Source organism: Anabas testudineus, chromosome 13 (genome assembly GCF_900324465.2).
Source record: "Anabas testudineus chromosome 13, fAnaTes1.2, whole genome shotgun sequence".
In the NCBI taxonomy this organism is placed as follows: domain Eukaryota; kingdom Metazoa; phylum Chordata; class Actinopteri; order Anabantiformes; family Anabantidae; genus Anabas; species Anabas testudineus.
This window is the reverse complement of record NC_046622.1, coordinates 24,394,042-24,414,253: the sequence shown is the minus strand read 5'-3', so window position 1 is coordinate 24,414,253 and position 20,212 is coordinate 24,394,042. Positions and strand designations below refer to the sequence as shown.

The 20,212-nt window shown below is 39.1% G+C and overlaps 1 protein-coding gene across 2 annotated transcripts in view; it reads left to right on the top strand.

Annotated features, from left to right (window-relative positions):
- Positions 1–20,212, top strand: part of tpst1 (tyrosylprotein sulfotransferase 1) — a 42,407-nt gene that overhangs the window by 17,726 nt on the left and 4,469 nt on the right. For both annotated transcript variants that reach the window (XM_026370345.1, XM_026370337.1), the window contains exon 3: positions 8,976–9,174. In XM_026370345.1, the coding sequence (XP_026226130.1) occupies positions 8,976–9,174 (199 nt within the window). The remainder of the gene's footprint in view (positions 1–8,975; positions 9,175–20,212) is intronic.

The following is a 20,212-nucleotide window of genomic DNA, read 5'->3' as shown; positions in this document are numbered from 1 at the left end:
TTAGCCATTTAGCATTACTGTGCAGCTAATGAGGCTCCATCTTTGAGTTTCAGTCTTGCAATGAATCCAGCAGCCATGACATTTACTGTTGACTGACTGAGTTTCACGGGGTATAGGTGCAATATTTTTTTTAAGGTTTTAGGTGCAGAGAACGGTTCAGACAAGTTCTATTTACAGCAAGTTTTAGAAAATTAAGAGTGAGGCAGCTGTGCGTGCAGAGATGGATAGGTCATTCCACAATCATGGAACCACAGAGCTGAAAAATTTTGCCTGGGATCTTTTGAGGTGAGGTGAGGGGAACAAAGATGTTGTTCACTTGCAAAGTGCAGTGAGCGAGAGGCACTGCAGACCAGAATGAGGGAGTTCACGTAAGCTGGTGCTGTTGAGTTGACCACTTTGTAGGCAAAGGGCTTTGTACAGGAAGCCACTGCAGAGATCTGAAAAGGTGAAAGAGATCTGTCTCCTTTTTGGCTGATCAAAAATGAGACGTGATGCTGCATTGTGGATCATGAATGGTTATAATGTTGCATACGCACACACATACCACTTAGCTTGTTCATGTGACTGTGCCGACAAAAACAAATAAATTCATTGTTTGTTCAGATCATGAGAGGAAGGAGGAAGAAGAGAGACTTCTATGTTTGTCCATATATGCAAAAGGTGTGCTCTGTCCATGCTTTGCTATCTGCTGCTGTTTGCAGAGTGAGTCTGCTGCAGACAGGAAAAACAATGTCAGGTTGCAATTTTTTGGTTAAGGTTGTTTTGACAGTGTTTGGTCCAAGCCTGAGCTTGGATTTGGTTCTTGAGACTCAAAAATACGTCATTTCAACCTCAAACTTTGACTGGATCATTTAGGGACTGGGTTTTACAATTATTGAATGTTATTTTAATCGCATACAATACATTCTTGCCCAGCACCTGCAAACAAAATCCTTTATTCAGATTTTAAAAAAATTTTCTATGCTGTCTTTGATCAACATCCAGTAGTTAGAGCTGCCTAGAAAATCTCAAAACACATGGTAGTCCAGCCCATTTTTTTCTATATAAAAGGTATGTTTAGTTGGATTAAATCAGATTTTTCCAAATTCTCCTTTGTGAACAATTAAAAAAAAAAAAAAAAAAAAAAAGCACAGTTGGTATTCAATACCCATAATTTTTTTTATTCTCATCCAGCTTATTAGGGAAGAAGTCTGTGTCATAAGCCACTCGCTGAGGCAGTAAATAAGATTTCTAGTTGTGCTCTCTGTAAGTAGACTTAAAAAATACATTGACAGACCTAAACTACTAGAGACATATCTCTACTTTAAGTGTAGAATATCTTGAAGTTTAACTCGGCACACAGTCTAAAATGTCTGCTATTACAGGTTTGGTCCCACATCATTTGTCTCCACTTAATGGACTCGATACAATTTGATATAAGAGGAGGCTTACTGCCAGTAGCATTCAGGGTAGAACAACTACCTTTTAATGTCAACATTTTGCTCCACCTCCTCTCAAGTACTTTGCCTACAGTACATTACAGTCAACCCCCTTGACACCTGTCAGAAAGTGCCTATTTCCTGCTTCAAGCACTAGCATGCCTCTCTCTGCAATATGCAGTGGTTTTGGGTCTCTATCTACTTGAAAATCTCAATCATCTCGACGCCAGGCCCCAGAGTGGGATCTTGTCTTAGCATTAACATCATTTACCTAGCGTTGATTTAGTGGAGGCTCCGCCCAGTTGAGAGTTGAGATTTGCTCCATTACTTATCCTAGAACAGGGAGCTATTCCATCCCTCCTCCCTAACTCTCTATCCTGTTTGCCATCTTGATGTCTTTATTCGATTCTCTCTTATTGGCTGTTGGTGATACAGAACACCACACAGCCCAGCAATGAATAATTGACAAGCTGGAGGCCATAAAGAGCATCAGCCTGTAGGGAAGTAGTCATGTGATGAGCGGAAAGGTTTTTGTCACATTACACATTGAAAGGCACTTGTTCACCGGTGAGGCTGCAAATGATTCAAGCTTAAGGAAAAAACAAAAAACAAAAAAAAAAACAGATGGGGTATTTCCTTTTTTATTAGATTGTACTGTTGAGAATCTGTATCTGGTCTTTAGCCTTTTTACTTGGTAGGCTAGGCACTGTACAGACGTGGAATAAAAATACTGAAATATCTTAAAACTTACAAAAGTAATGGGAAATAAAATTTACTAAATTTAACTCATGAAAATCAGACATTGCTTTTGAGTTGTGGTTCCATAGAAGTTTAAAAACAAAAAACAAAAAAACAAACTAATAAAACTGGCCTGGACAAAGATGATGGCACCTTTAACTTCGGCAATCACTGCAGACAAGGGATTTATGTAACTCTCAATGAGATTTGACCTGAGAGCAAACTTTACTTTATACAATTTTTGTTTATATTAAAGTACATTACATCTGTTGACTAGGGATATTACTAGTTGAAATCTATTGCATCTATAGATGCAACATATGTACGATACTAGTCAAAAGAATGGATTTCCAATAATCTTAAGACGTTCCCAGAGGTGTGGAGTACTTTTTGGCTGCATTTCCTTCACTCTCCAGTCCAACTCATCCTAAACCATCTAACTTGGATTCAGACTAGGTGATTTTGGAGGCTAGGACATTTGATGCAGCACTTCATGACTCTCCCTATTGGACAAATAGCTCTTACAGAAGCTAGGAGTGGATTTGGGGTCATGACCTGTTGGAAAACAAATGATGGGCCTAGCACAGTATTTGTAGTAGCATTAATAAGGCTGTTCACTCTGTACCCACCCTTCTTGTGCACAAGACAGCTGATGGTCTTGGGCACATTAAGAAGGCAAGAAATGTCACAAAGTATCTTTTGACAGGGTGGCCTGTGAATTGAAAACCATTCCAAGTGACTGCTTTGTCAATCTGTTTAGAGTATGCCATGAGTATGCCTATGTAGCTACTTTGGAAAATCTAATCATATTCTAGGTTATTCAACAAATTTTTATTGAGTAATATTTGTTGTTTGATTGTACAATGTTGGAATAAAATAAAAAAAAAAAAAGAAAACAGAATGAGAAAGTGTTAACATTTAACTGGTAGTGTAAGTGGTCATGAATTTTTTTAAATATTCTTTGTGGTCATAAACACACAAAAGACTTTGTTGTTGGTAAAGATTCATGTAGAAAATGTTGTCAACATCATATAGAGAAGTGTAACCTTAGATTTTCCCCAGTGGCTTCCATAGGCAGAGGCATGCTTATTTAACTGTTATAAGCCGTATTACAGTCTCTGGTCACCACATGCAAAGATTTCATGTATAGTAATCTAAGTCAAGTCTCATCTGCTTCAAAATGCATTTTGCATACTAAGTTTATTGCTATATCAAGCCCCCTTTCGCAAATAATACCTCATGCTACATCTGGTTGAATAGTATAGTGGTATGATTGCCAACTACATGTGGGGGACCAGGGTTCGAATCCCAGCTGTGGCTTTGGTTAAAAGCATCTGCCAAATGACTAAATGCAAATGTAAATCTGGTGTATTATTCCTGTTAAGTGAAGCTTTCTCATTGACTGCATCTCTTTTTTAGTGCCTTTAGGTTGAAGTTCATGTCTTAATCAACTTTTTTCCTATTATATAATTGAATAAGTGGACTTTATCGCAACTTCAGATTTCCATGTCAGAAGGTGGCCAACTACACTGTAGATCAAAATTGGAGAACAACCTACAATTTCTTACATATCGAGGTCACTGCTTTGTCCTATTTGAAATGATCTAAACAGGAAGTATGTTAAGCATATTTTAGTAGTTACATATATTCTGAAGCACATTATAGCATGGTTTGAGGAATGTTTTTTGTAGCAGGAGTTGGGCCTCCTTTACAGCTATATGGCAGTGGAGTGAATAAGAATGTTTATCATAACCTTTTGACAACATGCAGTTCCTTCCCTACATTTGTCACCCAATCAGCTAAAAATTGTCATGCTGGACACTTCCCCCTGTCACACAGCCAAACGGGTAAAGCAGTTCTTTGACACTAAAAATGGTCAGCCCAGAGTCCTGCTCCAAACTCAATACAAAACCACAAAGTTATGGCCAAGAATCCCAAAGTCACCAAACTGTGGAAGAGACTGGAAGAAGAGTGGACTAGAATCACTCCAGAGCAGTGTGAGAGACTATTCAATTCAATTTCATTTGGATAGCGCCAAATTACAACAATAGTCATCTCAAGGCACTTTACAGTGTCAGCTTTAAGAGCTTACAGAGTATAATTGTATAGAAGATTACATAGAAACCCCAACAATCCCATTTGAGCAAGCTTTAGGCAACAGTGGAGAGGAAAAACTGCCTTTAGAGGAAGAAACCTCCAGCAGAACCAGGCTCATGGTGGGCTGCCATCTGCATTTTTTTTTTTCCTTCAAATGTTGAGCAATGAACAACATGACAGGTTTACATTTGAACATGTTTCTAAAATGGACTGTACCATAACAATTGTTAAGAAATAAAATTAAATTACTTACTCAATTTTATTCTGGAGGCCTGAAGATGTGTGTCCCGTATATGGCAAGGAAAACAAATTGAGAACAGAAACATCAAAATAAAAAAATGCATAACCACAATGTTTTTTTTTTTTTTTATTTTATCCATTTACTCATGTAACACATGTACCCTTGAACCTCTCCTAACCCCCAGGTCAGTATCACGTAGATATCCTTTATATGAAAATCTGTTTTTTCCAGGCAGTGGAGATTTGGCAGAACTTTGACATGACTCATAAGGAAGTGACTCATTTTGAGCCATGAGTCATTTGTGTATTCTCTTATATTACGGCGAATAGACCTCAGCCCAAGATTGCCTGAATCTAGCATGATGTTGAAGTCGAGCTGCGTTTACTACTCACCCGCTTGGTCTTTGTTTCTATCAGTTTGTTTCATGTCAACACTTAGCGACCTCTTGGGACTGCTGGTGTTATCTAAAGTGATTCCCTTCCCATTTGTTGCAAAGTGGATATTTGGATCATATCCCGTCTCTCAGAACCCATCTCCACCATTCTCCTGAGATGACAAAACCAGCTCTCTCTATTAATCATGCAAGAGACTATACCTATACAGTGTAAAGATTCAATTGCAAAGTAAAATGGATCAGAGGGAAGTGAATTGCTATATTGAAATGTAGAGTGAGACAGGAAAAATGAGGATGTAAACCTACAATATGGGTGGTAAGTAGATGTGAGAAGAGAGAGCAACCTGAAAGAGCTTGATACAGCCAGGGCAATAAAACGTTGTTTTTTTGGTTTCATCAAATGTAGCTTTCTGGGGAAAATAAAACATCCAATGGGATTCTTATGACCAGTGATTTTCATTTGTGTGTCTTTATGAGACAGAGATGCAGATGGATCTCATACTTCTAGGGATTTTATTTTTGTATGAGCCTAGCACAAGTTTTTTTTTTTTTTCTTATTGTAAATTAAAATTTCATTGAATTTCAGCTTTGCATTGTATTCTTCAGCTCCTCACCTAATTAAAAACTAGGAGATGGATTTTTGGTTTTAAAAATGAGGATCATTGAGAATTACTTGTATTGGTTTTAGCAAGAAGTTGCTAAGGTTTTGTATTGTATACATATACTGGAAAGGAAAAATAATGGCACAGCAATTTCATTGTTTTCTGCATACATTGGTCATGAAATGTGATCCGATCTTCATTGATGTCTCAAATATCAACAACAAAAGAGAGGAAAAAGGAAAGGGGAAAAGAAACATGGCAACCACACCCATTCCCAAATAATGCTCAAAAAATACATAATCAGTTCATCCCATTCTGTAATATATCAACCTGTCCAGTTAGGAAGCAACACTGTAAATCAGTTTCACCTGCTGTTGTGCAAATGGTGAAAATTAGAGGCAAGTAGTACGACAACCCCTATGAATAAATGGTTTTGCAGGTGGTGGCTACAGACCTTTCTGGCTGATTTTTGGTCACTTTTGCAGTTTGCCAAACGCACCACTAGAGAGAAGGCAGGTTCACACTGAGCACATGTGACAGACGTGACAGAGTCTGGAGACGACGTGGAGAACCTGCAACATCCTCCAACATGACAGGTTTGGCGGTGGGTCAGTGATGGTCTGGGGATGCATTTCCTTGGAGGGCTGTACAGACCTCTATGTGCTATTCAGAGGTGCCCTGACTGCCATAAGATACTGGGATGAGATCTTCAGACCCATTGTAGGACCATATGCTGGTGCAGTGGACCACTGCCCAGACGTTGTAGGGAGTGCACGCACACTACTGAGCCTCATTTTTAATTGTCTTGAGGAATTTTCACAGAAGTTGGATCTGCATGCGGTCTGACTTTTTCAGTTTTATTTTTAGTATGATTCTGAATCCAGACCTCTGTGGAATAATGATTTTTATTTCTATTCATCATTCTTATGTCATTTTGTTCTTATTTAGGGATGAGTCCAAAATAAGATAAATCGAAGATTCTTATGTAATGTATGTATGATTATACTTAGTATGATTATAGTATGAAAAAATGATTAGCATGGAACTGGAATAAATGGATATACACCCATCACTCCCAATATATTTTATGTAAAGTCATGTTAGAAGTATGGTACTTGCATTTTTTTGTTAGTCTGCTTTAACTGCAATGTGTTAGGCAAGTCATGATACATGCGTTTCTACTGCAATGGTTAGACTTGCCAAGAGGTGCTGCCTTGGGTTGCAGAGCCAGTGTGTGTCTGAGACTTGTTTCTACAAGCTCTCAGTATATTTATAGCTTCTGTGTGAATCTCTGTGGATTGGACTGGTTCTTTTCCTGTGTTCTAGTACTTTCAGAAATCAGACTTATTTAACAAGGGGTTAAAGTTATGTTGTCATTTGAAGCCTCTGCAATATTAAAGTATGTTTCTGCTGATATTTGTAAACAAGGTCCAGAATTGCAAAGGGTCAAATTAAAATGGTACAATGGTACATCCTATGAGTTGGATGCTATCATTGTGCCCCTTGGGTTGTTAGTTTGATGTAGTCAGTTATTGATTAGACATGAAATCCCTCCTGCCGGTCAGTAGTGGTAAACTTTGCTGATCCTAGCAAGCAAAGGCTGTAGTCCAGCAGCTCTAATCTTCTTGCTTGCGGAATATTAGATTTCACGCAATAAATAATTTAACCTCTTTATGATATAATGGAGGATTCTTTTTTGAAAAATCTCTCCCATGTACTGACTGAGGAGACAAATGACTGGGTTCTGATATATTTTCACTCTAGAAATAAGAATAGTTGTTTTAGGTTTAATTTTACTACAATGAACACCAACTTTCTCTAAAGAGAAAGTTCGTTTTCATTATCTCTAGTGAGAGATTATTTATTTAGCATATTTAATTTAATTCAATTTATTTGTATGGCGCTTTTTACAATTGACATTATCGCAAAGCAGCTTTACACAACCAAAGTAACTATGGAAGTTTACATGAACAGTGAATGTGTATAAATCATAACAATCAGATTGTCCCTGATGAGCAAGCCGAGGGTGACGGTGGCAAGGAAAAACTCCCTGAGAAGGCAACAGGAAGAAACCTTGAGGGGAACCAGACTCAACAGGGAACCCAGCCCCAAAGGGGTGATTACATGCTATGTGTTAGGCAGCAGGCAGTCCAGTATAACAGTTGTCTGTAAGTTAATATTGAGTCAGTTATTGGAGGCTCTCGTAGACTTGTAGGAAATGCCAGTCCTGGACTATTGAGCGTTGAGTCGAGACCTCAGAGAAACAGCTGCCGACATCCGCCGAGGCCAGCTTCATGGTAGCGTGGAACCAACCCCAGTCACCACACGCATCCCATAGGGACCACACGGGACCAAGCCACAAGATCTCCGACCAGAAGGGAGGCACCAGGACGAGTCAGACAGGTCCAGAGGGCAAAGGGTGGAACGACATGTAGCTCGACAGAGAGACAGGAAGAGGGAAAGAGAGGGGAGAGCAGAAGAGGAGAGATAACAGTTAGGTGTGATCACAGTCAAATAATGTATTAGGTGAATGTATATTTAGTATAGAGTGCAGCAGGGACTGTGACAGGACTAACTGTCACAGCCTAACTAAAAGGGTGAGCCAGAAGGAAACACAGACATGAGGGCTCCCTGGGATGTAGAGCAACCAATCACTTCACCATCAACAAACCTGAGTGATCAATGAGAGTGGGGAAGACAGTATCTAAACATACCAGTTCACCATAATGCTCTACGTCCATGAGTCTTTCCCTAAGGCAAATCTACTTACAAAAATGCTTGGCTAAATAAATACATTTTTAGCCTAGACTTAAATACTGAGACTGTGTCTGAGTCCTAAACGCTATTTGAGAGGTTATTCCATAACTTTGGGCTTTGTAAGAAAAAGCTCTGCCCCCAGCGGTTTTTATGATACGAGTTACTGACAAGCATCCTTTGATCGATGCATATTTAGTTCACGAAGCCCTCTTTAATAGTATCCCATAATCCAGTTACAGTCAATTTGATAATCGCTGTGAACAGACTGAGAGATGGACTGGTCTGTTATAAACTGGGTCTTTTGAAGACAATTTGAGCAAAAATGCTGTATTTTCACTGTCAATGTTAATTTCATACTGTAAAAGTGTGTTTCAGTATGTACAAGACTCAAAGGCATCTTTGCATTAAACAAGCATTAAACAGAAAAGTGCTGTCTGTACACAGACAGGTATGGTGTGCTGAGGGATAATTCTTCAGTATAGTAAATCTCACCATGTCAGTTAGTATTTCAGTCATATCAATACGTTAACTTTATAATTATTGTATATTTGTAACAGTGACAACTGTTCAAAATCATTTAGAAAAGGTGTATCCACTTGTTCCTTAACTGACCCACTTGGGATTAAAAAAGACATTTGTGGCAGCAATCATATGCTTCAACAGCAACATAATCAAATGACCTGCTATTTCTGGTCAGGTAAAATAAACATGTTTCTGTGTCTTTTTAGGGTGGAGAGGTCCACAGACCAGGTCATCAAACCTGTCAATGTGGAGGCCTTGTCCAAATGGGTGGGGAAGATCCCACCAGATGTGGTGAGGGATATGGCTGTCATCGCCCCCATGCTGTCCAGGTTGGGCTACGACCCTCATGCCAACCCTCCCAACTACGGCCGTCCTGACCCCAAAGTCCTGGACAACACCAGAAGAGTGAGTACAGATGGATTTTTCATAGATAAGATCATGCATTTTCTCTATCAGTTCTAGAGAGACTCTGGAGTCACAGTTTTGCAAGGGAATATTTTATAACAATCTCTAGAACAGATGTCTCAAATCCTGATCCTCAAGGGATTGTTTTCCAACCATGCCTGCACTTACAGCTTCTAATTGGCTGAACACACCTAAGCCATGTTATCAGCATTGGGTAGGACAAGGATCATTGAAGAAAAAAAAAAAAGCAGGCTAGTAGTCCTTGAGAAGCAGAAATTGACACCCCATCCTAGACATTTGGAGGAACTATACTTGAATTATTGCTCTCTTGTTCAGAGTTGAATGACACCATTGATATCATTCTGACATTTGTATGTTAATATGAAGCTGAAAGCTTGTAGGCAAGTGTCTTTGGCTAGAACCAGATTAAATCTGGAATGTGCTTCCTAGGGCGCACAAACTTTTCTGCATGTGCATGTTTGCTACCCACAAAAATCAATGTTTTCTTACTCCTGTTGAGTGCTGCTCTTATTTACGTTGTTTCTTCCTGACACTGTAGTGGTTGCTTTGATGATCATTATACAGCTGCATTATTTAACTGTAATTATATGATCCGAGGATCAACAGAATAGCAATAGAGAAGGTCTTCTGACTTTATATAAGGTTCTGCAGGAAGAGTGTCTTACCAGTACTTTGTAATATGAAGTAGACGTACATCAGTTTTAAATGCACATTACTTATCATGAGGAGAAGTACTGCTCAATCTGCAGCCAGTAGTTGTGTAATATTTTCTTTGGCTAGCGCTGATAATGTCATAGTTATGTCATCAGGGTTATCTCACCTTGGACTTGTGGACTACAAAGGTCCAGCATTGGACCTAGGTTTAGTGTTTGAAAGACCTGTTTACACATGCGTAGTCAGGGAACGTCCAAAGAAGACCCACTATCAAGTTGCACTGCTATGACAATTGCAGCTTCTGTACAATGACAACAGCCAGTCCTGTTGTGATAATAATAATAATGACACTTTATTGAAATTGTTGTTTGGGCAGCTGTAGTAGATGATGGCGCTACTTTGGAGTGTCAGTGTCTCCCGGTAGTTGAACCTAACCCAGGTGTTTATAGATGACTGCTCTACCAACTGAGCTACATGTTACCACAATTACTATTGTAATTACCACTTTTCATTATATGACATCAATTAAGATACTTCATGAAAAGTAAAGTCAGTTTTTCCACATAGTCACTTTCTTCTGTTTGAACCACTGACGTCTAATGACCGGCCCTCTCTTAACATTACATTAGTGTGTGTGTGTGTGTGTGTGTGTGTGTGTGTGTGTGTGTGTGTGTGTGTTTGAGTGATTGAATATTATTTTCTTCAGTAGTGATGTCCTTGCCAGGTGTTTTTGGCGTACAATATGTTTTATTAAATTCTTTTTCTCAAGCTGAGCTGTTAGCTGACATGCTCATCTGCTTTGCTTGTTCAGTTTTATTTTTATCTCTCAACATCTGTGGTCAAAATGTTAAGGTCGCCATGGTACTTGTATGCCCAAATTGTGGTTAACATCACTGTGTTCTAGTGGTGGCAGTATTTGTGAGACCTTAGCATATGACATCATAAACACTACTCAAAATATGATGATTTCACATTTCACACAGTTCATAGTTTTCATTGTGAGGTTCAGGAAAAGAGTGGCTATAATTTCCAGTAGTTTAATGTTTCCTTCTGCAAAGATTTAATTGTAATTTGAAGACAGTCCATTACTGGTAAACTAAAATACTGCTATATTACAGGCATTACAAATGTGGAAAAAAAGGTTTAACAGTGGTTGAAAAGTGTTGTTTACAGTGTAGTAGTATTAATAGTAGCTTGTGCTTTTCCAGACTGAGGAATGTCTGCCCAGCTTGAGTGCTCTCATGATGAACTGCTGTTCAAACATTTCTGGCTGATTTGTTGGTCCCAAACTCTTAAGAATGGAACATTTCCTAGGTTTCTGGGTATTTTCCCAAAACATCTTCTCTCTTCAGTCATGGATTATTGTTCATGCTAAATACTTATAAGTATACTGGGGTGAACACCACATATTTTGTGAACATTTGATTTGCAGATGCTCAGCCTTCCAGCAAGCACAAATCTTCCTTCAACATGTAGTGGAAAATATTGAAAATATTGTCTGTCTTTTTCAACTACACAGAACACTTTATTTTATTTTTATAAAATAGTGTGCTTGAATTCTTGTGAAAACAAAGGGAAACACTTCTTCTGTTTCCAAAAGAGAGTTCCACCATGAACAAACGTGGCTCTGTAGTAAAGTCTGGGTAATCTAATTTTTGATAGACTCAGATGTTTGGAATCTCACATTCCGTGTTCAGGGTTTCAGTACATGTGTGAAAGCAGAGAGGTAAGAGAAGACATCTGACTCTGTTTTGAGAGTTTTTAGATCTAGATTAAAGAAACCCAGTCCTCTCTGATAAGGTGTTACAGAGGTGTTACCTCTTCCCCTCTATAGACAGTTTTTGGCTACATATAGCACTGTTTTATTGAAACCTGTCTCACCACCAACTTGTTGAAGTCACAAGCACAGACAACAGCACATTAGTTGTGTCAACAATTTAAGTAGTGGAATTAACAATAATTAGCAACAGCAACTAATCTGAGCTGCTGTTTGTCATTTTTAAGCAAGTTATCTACAGGCATGTTGGATTGTGGGATTAAAGTCCTCCATTTAATTGATCAAGGATAGCATTGTTCTTATTGATATTTTAAAAATTTTAAAATGTGTTGCCGCAAATCATCCACACCATTTTCTGCTGTTTCGCATTCCAACGTGAAGTGTCTCTTTGGTCACATAAATCAGTGACCTGTACATCAGCAGAACAACACGACACCCAAAGGAGAGAATTTGCACACTCAGTGAAACCTAAAAAGAAAGGCAGGCTTCTTCTGATTTTTTTTGTTTGGAAAAGTTGAGAGCTATTCAGTATTTCCTGTTGAGGGTTGTCCTAAACCTTAATACTGGACTTTTAAACAGTGTACATTTGGATTACTCTTTCATGTGTTCACAGAGACCTGAAAAAGGGGAACAAGATGCAAAGAAAGAAAGAATTGGGTATAATTTATCATGTTACTAGCACTGTTTGGAGGGTTAGATGTGGGGCAAGCGGGATTTTCTTTTTTAACATTTTTTTTGTTGGAAAAATTTGACCACAAGCAGAGATGGAAACTGTTGACAAAGCTACAGCATTGTGAAATTGTGAATTGCTCTTTAACTTTTAAACTGAATTTAAGCAGATATAAAGTTAATGACATGCAATGGTAGCATTTAAAGGGATAGAGGAGAGGAGAGAGGAGCTCACTGTATCAATAGAGGTCCCCCAGCAGACTAACCTGTAGCAGCAGAACTAAGAGATGGGTCAGAGTCACCTGATCCATCTCTAACTATAAGCTTTATAAAAAAGGAAAGTTTTAAGTCTAGTCTTAAATGTAGAGAGGGTGTCTGCCTCCTGAACCTGAACTGGGAGCTGTTTCCACAGGAGAGGAGCTTGATAGCAAAAGGCTCTGCCTCCCATTCTACATTTGGAAACTCTAGGAACGACAAGTAAACCTGCACTCTTAGAAGAGTTCTGATGAGAGTTCTGCTGAGAAAATATGGTACTATGAGGTCTTTAAGATCAGCATTTTGGATTAACTCCGGGCTATTTAAGCAGTTATTGGAACATACTATCAGTAGTGAATTACAATAGTTCAGTCTGGAAGTAATAAATGCATGGAGAAGGTTTTCAACATCACTTTGGGACAGGATGCTCCTAATTTTAACAATATTTCTCAGGTGGAAAAATGCATTTTTAGAGATTTATTTTATGTTTGAAGTGAAGGAGATATCCTGATCAAAGATAACTCAGAGATTTCTCACAGTGTTACTTGAGGCCAATACTAAGTCATCTAAGGTAAGAACGTGATTAGACATAGAGTCTCTGAGATTTTTAGGACCAAACAAAATAACATCTGTCTTGTCTAAATTTAGTAGAAGGAAATTGGAGGACATACAAGCATTTATGTCTTTTAATCATGTTTGAAGATTGATTAATTGATTAGTTTCTTCTGGTTTATAGAGTATAGGTGGGTATCATCTGCATAGCAATGGAAATTAAATGTTTCCTAATAACATTTCCTAAGGGGGACATATACAGAGTGAGAAAAAATTGGTTCAAGCACCGAACCCTGTGGCTTGTTGCAACATTTGGTGGCTTGTTTGTGTTAAGCTCAGAAACTTGAGTATGGACCATTCGGTACATAGCTAGTTCATGGCCATGCTCATACCGACTTGTAGTTTGGAGTCAGCGCTTAATTTCAAACCAGCTTGTGTTGGTCAAAAATGGGTAAGTACCTCCTTTGCTGTGGGTGTAATTAATTACCACTGCAACACAATTGAAGAAACTGTGCTACTACTCCTTTCATTCATGGTTCTATACACAGTCAGGACTAATGTGTAACTGTGGTCTAAACAGATTTATAAATGTGACATACAGTTGTGAGTGTGTAATTGTCTTTGTGTGTACACACATTTAGTTGGGGATCTGCAAAGAGTTGTGTGTATCTGCCCACAGGACTTTTGACATACTGCAGAAAACAGCTGTTGTTAATCAATAGCTGTATTGTGTTGAAGTTAACCGCACCTATAAGCACAATGTCTCTTTGTGAGACAAGTACAAAGAGGCTGGAAATGTCAGACTATTCCTTTATTGTAAAATCTGCACTCACACACTCTTTATGTTTAATTTTTGTATTGTTGGACTCAGATACCAAAGCCTCCAGCGGTTCCATCTGTGTTAGGACCATGTTGTGCAGTGAAATGCAAATGTGTCTGTGGTTCTGTTTACATAGTTTGGATGCGGTTGTTATGTTGGTCTGTGCTGGTCCCTCCTCTGCCTCTGCTTTCGGAAGCAGTTAACACTCTCCTCACAATAGACCTTTTGTGGCTTGTTGACAACATGCGTGTTGAATATCATTTGTTCAGATGCTGTGTAAATCTGCAGGTTATTTGTGTGATTCCCCCGCATCAAACCCAGCTGAAAGGTTTATATTATTGTGTGCTTGTCCTTCACTCCCTCCTGGGTCGAAGCATAAAGGAGGACCAGTTTCAATTTACCATATGGCCCAGTGGTCAGTTTGCTTATACGGTAAATGTTAGAAATCAGCAGTATTCACTCTGATTACTTTTAGCTTTGTTTTGGTAAAACTTGTCGTTAGCACTTAAATACATTTACCAACAAATAACAGTGTCTGATTCACATTTGATGCCTGGAAATACATTTTGCAGATTTAAAGTGCTCTGAGTTCCAAATAGGTAGAAAAGCACTAAATACAGTTGCAAGAAAAAGTATGTGGGATTACGTGGGGTTTTGCATGAATTTCAGTTCAGCACTGTTGCTACTCCCCCTAGGCGTGGTCATCCTGTAAAGGTGACTGCAAGAGCACAGCGCAGAGTGCTGAATGAGGTAAAGAAGAATCCTAGAGTGTCAGCTAAAAACTTACAGAAATCTCTAGCACATGCTAACATTTTTGTTGACACATCTACAATAAGGAAAACATGAAACAAGAATGGAGTACATGGGAGGACACCACGGAGGAAGCCATTGCTGTCCAAAAAAAATATTGCAGTACCTTTGAAGTTCGCAAAAGAGCACCTGGATGTTCCACAGCACTAATGGCAAAATATTCTGTGGACAAATGAAACCAAAATTGAGTTGTTTGGAAAAAACACACAACAGTATGTGTGGGGAAAAAAAAAGGCACAGCACACCAACATCAAAACCTCATCCCCACTGTAAAACATGGCGGAGGGAGCATCATGGTTTTGGGCTGCTTTGCTGCCTCAGGGCCTGGACAGATTGTTTTCATTGATGGAAAAATGAATTCCAGAGTTTATCAAGACATTTTGCAGGACAGCGTAAGATCATCTGTCCCCAACTGAAGCTCCACAGAGGATGGGTGATGCAACAGGACAATGATCCAATGCATACAAGTACATCAACAAGGAATGGCTTCAACAGAACAAAATGCGTCTTCTACTGAGTGGCCCAGTTGGAGTCCTGACCTCAACCTGATTGAAATGCTGTGGCATGACCTTAAGAGAGCCATTCACACCAGACATCCCAAGAATATTACTACACTGAAACAGTTTTGTGAAGAGGAGTGGTCCAAAATTACTCCAGATCATTGTGCAGGTCTGATCTGCAACTACAGGAAACGTTTGGTTGAGGTTATTGCTGCCAAAGAAGGGTCAACCAGTTATTAAGTCCAGAGGTTCACATACTTTTTCCACCCTGCACTGTGAATGTTTATGTTCAATAAAAACATGAAAACATATGTTTGTGTAGTGTTATTTTAAGTGTAGTATTTTATTTTTTTCTACTATTGTGGCCTAGATGAAGATCAGAGCACATTTTATGACCAATTCATGCAAAAACGTAATCCCAAAGGGTTCACATACTTTTTCTTGCAACTGTAAGTGCAGACCATTTTACCTATAGTAAGGAGAGCTGCTTGAATGTGGACTCAATTTTGTTACTGTTGGAAGCTACTGCTTAATTTGTCAGCAAAATTATAAGCTAAAACCTCTAGCTAGCAGCCTCCTGCTTTAACAAGTGCATTGTTGCTCTTGCTCATGTTAATTCAGTGAATTTAGTTACAGCCAAGCCAAAACAAAACTTTCTGTTGTTTCACCAAAAGTCTGTGAAAAACACAACTCAGCTTCATCCACAGTACCTTGACTCTGTAACACTGAAAAAAAAGTGGACCCAGTGGACTAGAGTCCTTCTGTGATTACTACTCCTTCTGATGGTGTCAACCACAGTTGCGTGAAAACTGAGGTGTGAATACATGGATCTATAGATTGAGAAGGAGGGCCATAGTAAAAATGAAACTAATGTGAGCTTTGTTTGTGTTTGATGAAGAGAACTTTCTTTCTGGCTGCACCAGTTTTCTATTGAAACAGTGATAACTGTAAATATTGTGTATTGCCTGGTCTGTTCCTGTTCTTGGTCCAGTTAACATCTGTCTGCAGACACCAGACTGATGTCAACCCTCTGCAGATGAATTAGTGAGGAGACATTCAGTTTCTGTTCTGTCTGCAATCTTTAAAGTGGATGTCTGGACTGAAGCATTCGCTAATGACAGTCCATATGTAGCTGTATGGAATAGTGAAAATGTGTAACTGTGTTTCCAGTTGAGGTTAAAATGTTCACAGCAGCTTATTTTACAGTGAACTATGCTGATTAAAAATGGAAGTTACTGGGTTTCATTCTTTATTTGTTCCCTCAATAAACAAGTGGAATGTAAAAAGAAATCAAAAAATCAAATCATCTTTCTTTTTTTCTAAATATTGCAAGCACAATGTATGATTTGTGAATACTGGGGATTGCTAAAGTTCGGTTAGTATTCCTTATATTCAAGGCCACACTCATTCCCTTCTCCCCCAAATTCTGTGCTGCATTGCATAAGACATCTGGCAACCAGCCCTCGACTAAACCACTGTATGATGAAGCCACATGTGGAAATGCTTTCTCTGCTGTCTTGATTTTTCACCCAGCCCCATCCAAATATTTACCTACTGTCTCATCTTTCCTTCAGCCCTGATTTCACCACAGAATATGCAGCCTGGATCTAGCTGCTCAGTAGAGAAATAGTTTACAGGCACTAGTTGAACAGCATGTATGTGTCGTGGAGAGGGACAGACCACGGATGGTGGGATGAAGGAGGAAACATGACCTGTTGAGGACAGCCTTATATCAGTGGTGCTTATTGTTTTTACTGAGTGAAGACTTGTCTAGATTAAAGTTAATACTTCCTCCATCAGCAGTGTCCCCTCTGTGGGCAAAGCAGTTAGCAGATCCTTTGAAACCCTCAGTGTTTAAATTGATGCAAAACCAACAAAGGAATACATTCATAGATGTGCAATAGTTGAGAAGAATCTTGCACATTGACTCCAAAAGTTTTCTTTGTTTTTTGTTTATTTGTTTTTGATGACAGTTATGTTGCTGCATATTTAGACTCTGAGCAGTCTAGTTATGCTACCTGACCTGAACTCAAAGACCCCAAGAAAGAATTTGGTTTTAAGTTGGTTCGAGCAGTTCTAAAGCATGAAGATACAAGTAGGTCTGAGGGCCCTCGAAACGTGGATGACCTATGCTCTTCTGTCCCTGTACGCCGTGCACTGGAGCAGCAGCTGACAGGCTGATAACACTACTCTGGAACTGTGTTGAATGTTGTTATGTAAAGTCAACAGTCACCAACATTAAAATTTCCCTTGTTTAAGATTTTGTGCAAAATCACAATTGAAATCACACCACTCTTTCAATCTCTTGCTCCATTATAGTGCTTGGTTTGGTTAGTGGCATGTCCATGTGCATAAGAAGTTGCCAGAAAGCTGTTAGTAGACTGGAGAGCTAACAGTGACTTGTGGATGACATAAAGCATCATCTCTGTTCTCAAGTTGGGTTTGGGTTCAGGAGTCTAGTCATAAATGTGTGGGTAGAGGAAGCCAGACATCTTTGTGCATCTTTTTCACCAATGACTTTATTAAAATGAGAAAACATGGACCTTTGCTCTTTATTCAAGCTTCATCTCTGTTGGTCAGCATCTTGATGTAATTGAGGCTCATCAGGCCTGGCTTCTGAAGCCGCAATCAATAGCCTTTAAGTGGCTGTGTAGTTGTTCTGATCACTGGTGAGAACTGGATATTGGGATCAATAAGTTCTCAGTTTCAGTCACAATAATAATAATTTGAGTTAGTGGAAAGATGAGAAACAACTGTATGTAGAGTTCTGTGTCCTGTGTCATTTTATTTCTGTAGGTAGACCCTTTCCTTCATACTGATGTGGGGACAATTAATGATGTGCTCATTCCTATTCCTGTTCCACATTGCTATTATGCAGTCAGGCACATTAGACTGGGTGAAATAGTTCTTCTTGTTGCACAGACAAATATGTTCACATGTATGAATACTGTATATTTGATTAAAGTTCCTTCATGTCAGGTAGTAAAGTGACTCTGCTTCATTTTCTGGTGAAATCGAAACACCTCCAATTGGCTTTGGCCCAGCTGTCACTGAACTGCTTCAGAGCATATCTGCATACATTTGAGCATCTCTCAACTCTCCACTGTCATGTAGCTGTTGTAACACCCCAGTGTTCACCAGTCATGACTATTATATGCAATGATTGCTGTACCTAGGGTTTGGTATTGTCTGAAAAATGTCACTAGTTGTAACAAACGTTATGGAAATCTCAATGTTTTTTTAATCATAGGTATGGTTTCTTAAAAAAACTTTTTTATAAATTTGGAAAGGATAAACACAAAGAGATGCTTTGGTCATTCGATTATATTCTGTGCTTTATACGCTCTGTGAGTTTGTGTACATGTGCTTGTGTGTATAGTGTGTATTTAGGCCTTTTAGCAAAACTGCTACAAGGAGTTTAAGAGCTGGAAGTCATAAAAATGTCCTGTGAGGCTACTTTCTCCTAAACAGTCTGTCAACACTGATTTTTGATAAAAGAACAGTGCAATCACTTTGTCTCATCAAACTTAGATGTGAGACCATGACTTTGGTTTCTAAACTCAGAACAGCCCTCGTACTGGTCCCTCCCTTTCTACACAAACAGAGAGCAGGAAAAAACTGAACTGCTTCACTGTGCAGCTCAGATAGAAGCATTTTGTTTGAGGTAACAATATCCTTGAAAAGTTTCTACTCAGAGAGGGTGGAAGCTGACAAGCGTGAAGCTGAAACATTTCCCCCTCCCGCCGACTGTGGCTCAACACTGGCAGCTTTTCAAACGCACTGGGCTGTTACCACATTTAACCCCCTGGGACCAGGAGCTTAGTCACAGGGAGTTCCAGCCTTACACAGGGTTTAGATTAGTTTGGCACTTCACACCGGACTGACCTGCTGCTTGTACCAACAGGCACCTTGGCTGACCTAACGGTGCTGGCCCCTCCCTGACGGGGCTCTGCCTGGCTGTGCTGAGGCATGCTGTGTCAGGTTTTAAGTGTCTGCTCACCTACAGGGTTGTCATGGCACTAGGGTTGGATTGTCTCCTGTGGCTGTAGTCAGACTGACTGATTTTTATTGTTTTCTGGAAAACTGTGATGCTGTTTGGAGTAAAATAGTTAGTAGTTAGCTGCAGTGGAAATTCTGCTCATTTGCACAAGCATAGAAAATAAACTGACAACAATTTGGACAATCAAGCAGTCATTCATTAAGCAAAACTACCAAGTTTTCTCTGGTTCCAGCTGCTTGAATGCAAAGTGTTTAAATGCACAGTAGCACAGGCCAGAAGGCCTAACACAGCATTCCAACGTCAAATAGAGAATAATTCAGAACTTCAGAAATTGAAGAGATTGGACTTTAAGGTTTTGGATGTTTTTTATAAATGTTGCTCTCCCAGTTAAGAGATTTTAGTTCCAGGAAATCTTCATAAAATGGACTTTATTCTGGAAAAATACATTGTTTTTGTAATTGTACGTTCATACTGTCTGATAATCTTATGTTATATTGTCTAAAACTGAAGTGAACATTTAATCAATAAAATTAAAACAGCATCATTGAAATAAATGCAAGTACAAGCTCAGCAGAAAGAGAGAGAGAGAGATGCTGAGCCAGGTCCTTGCTGGGCTTCTTCTGGTCTCTCATAGTAGAAACTGTAGAAAACTTCTCACAAGGTGTTGACAGGTCTTCCACTCCTACCTTTGTCCTTGACCTCTCCAGATTACTCTGCAGAGGTCACACTCAGTATCTGTCACTTTAGCCTGCACAAGCTGGTTTTCGTACTGTGTACATATGTCCTATATTTTCTAGTTAGATACTAATAAAGAGACTAAGAAATAGGTCATCATAGCATTGTCAAAACAACAAATCTAATGGCAGCCTAAGACTTTTGCACTGTGACCTACTGTAGACTAAGTTAAGAATCTGCATTTGCAGAAACTAAATCTGGAGTGAAAAGTAAAACATTTCTCACTGAACTGTAGTAGAGTAAAA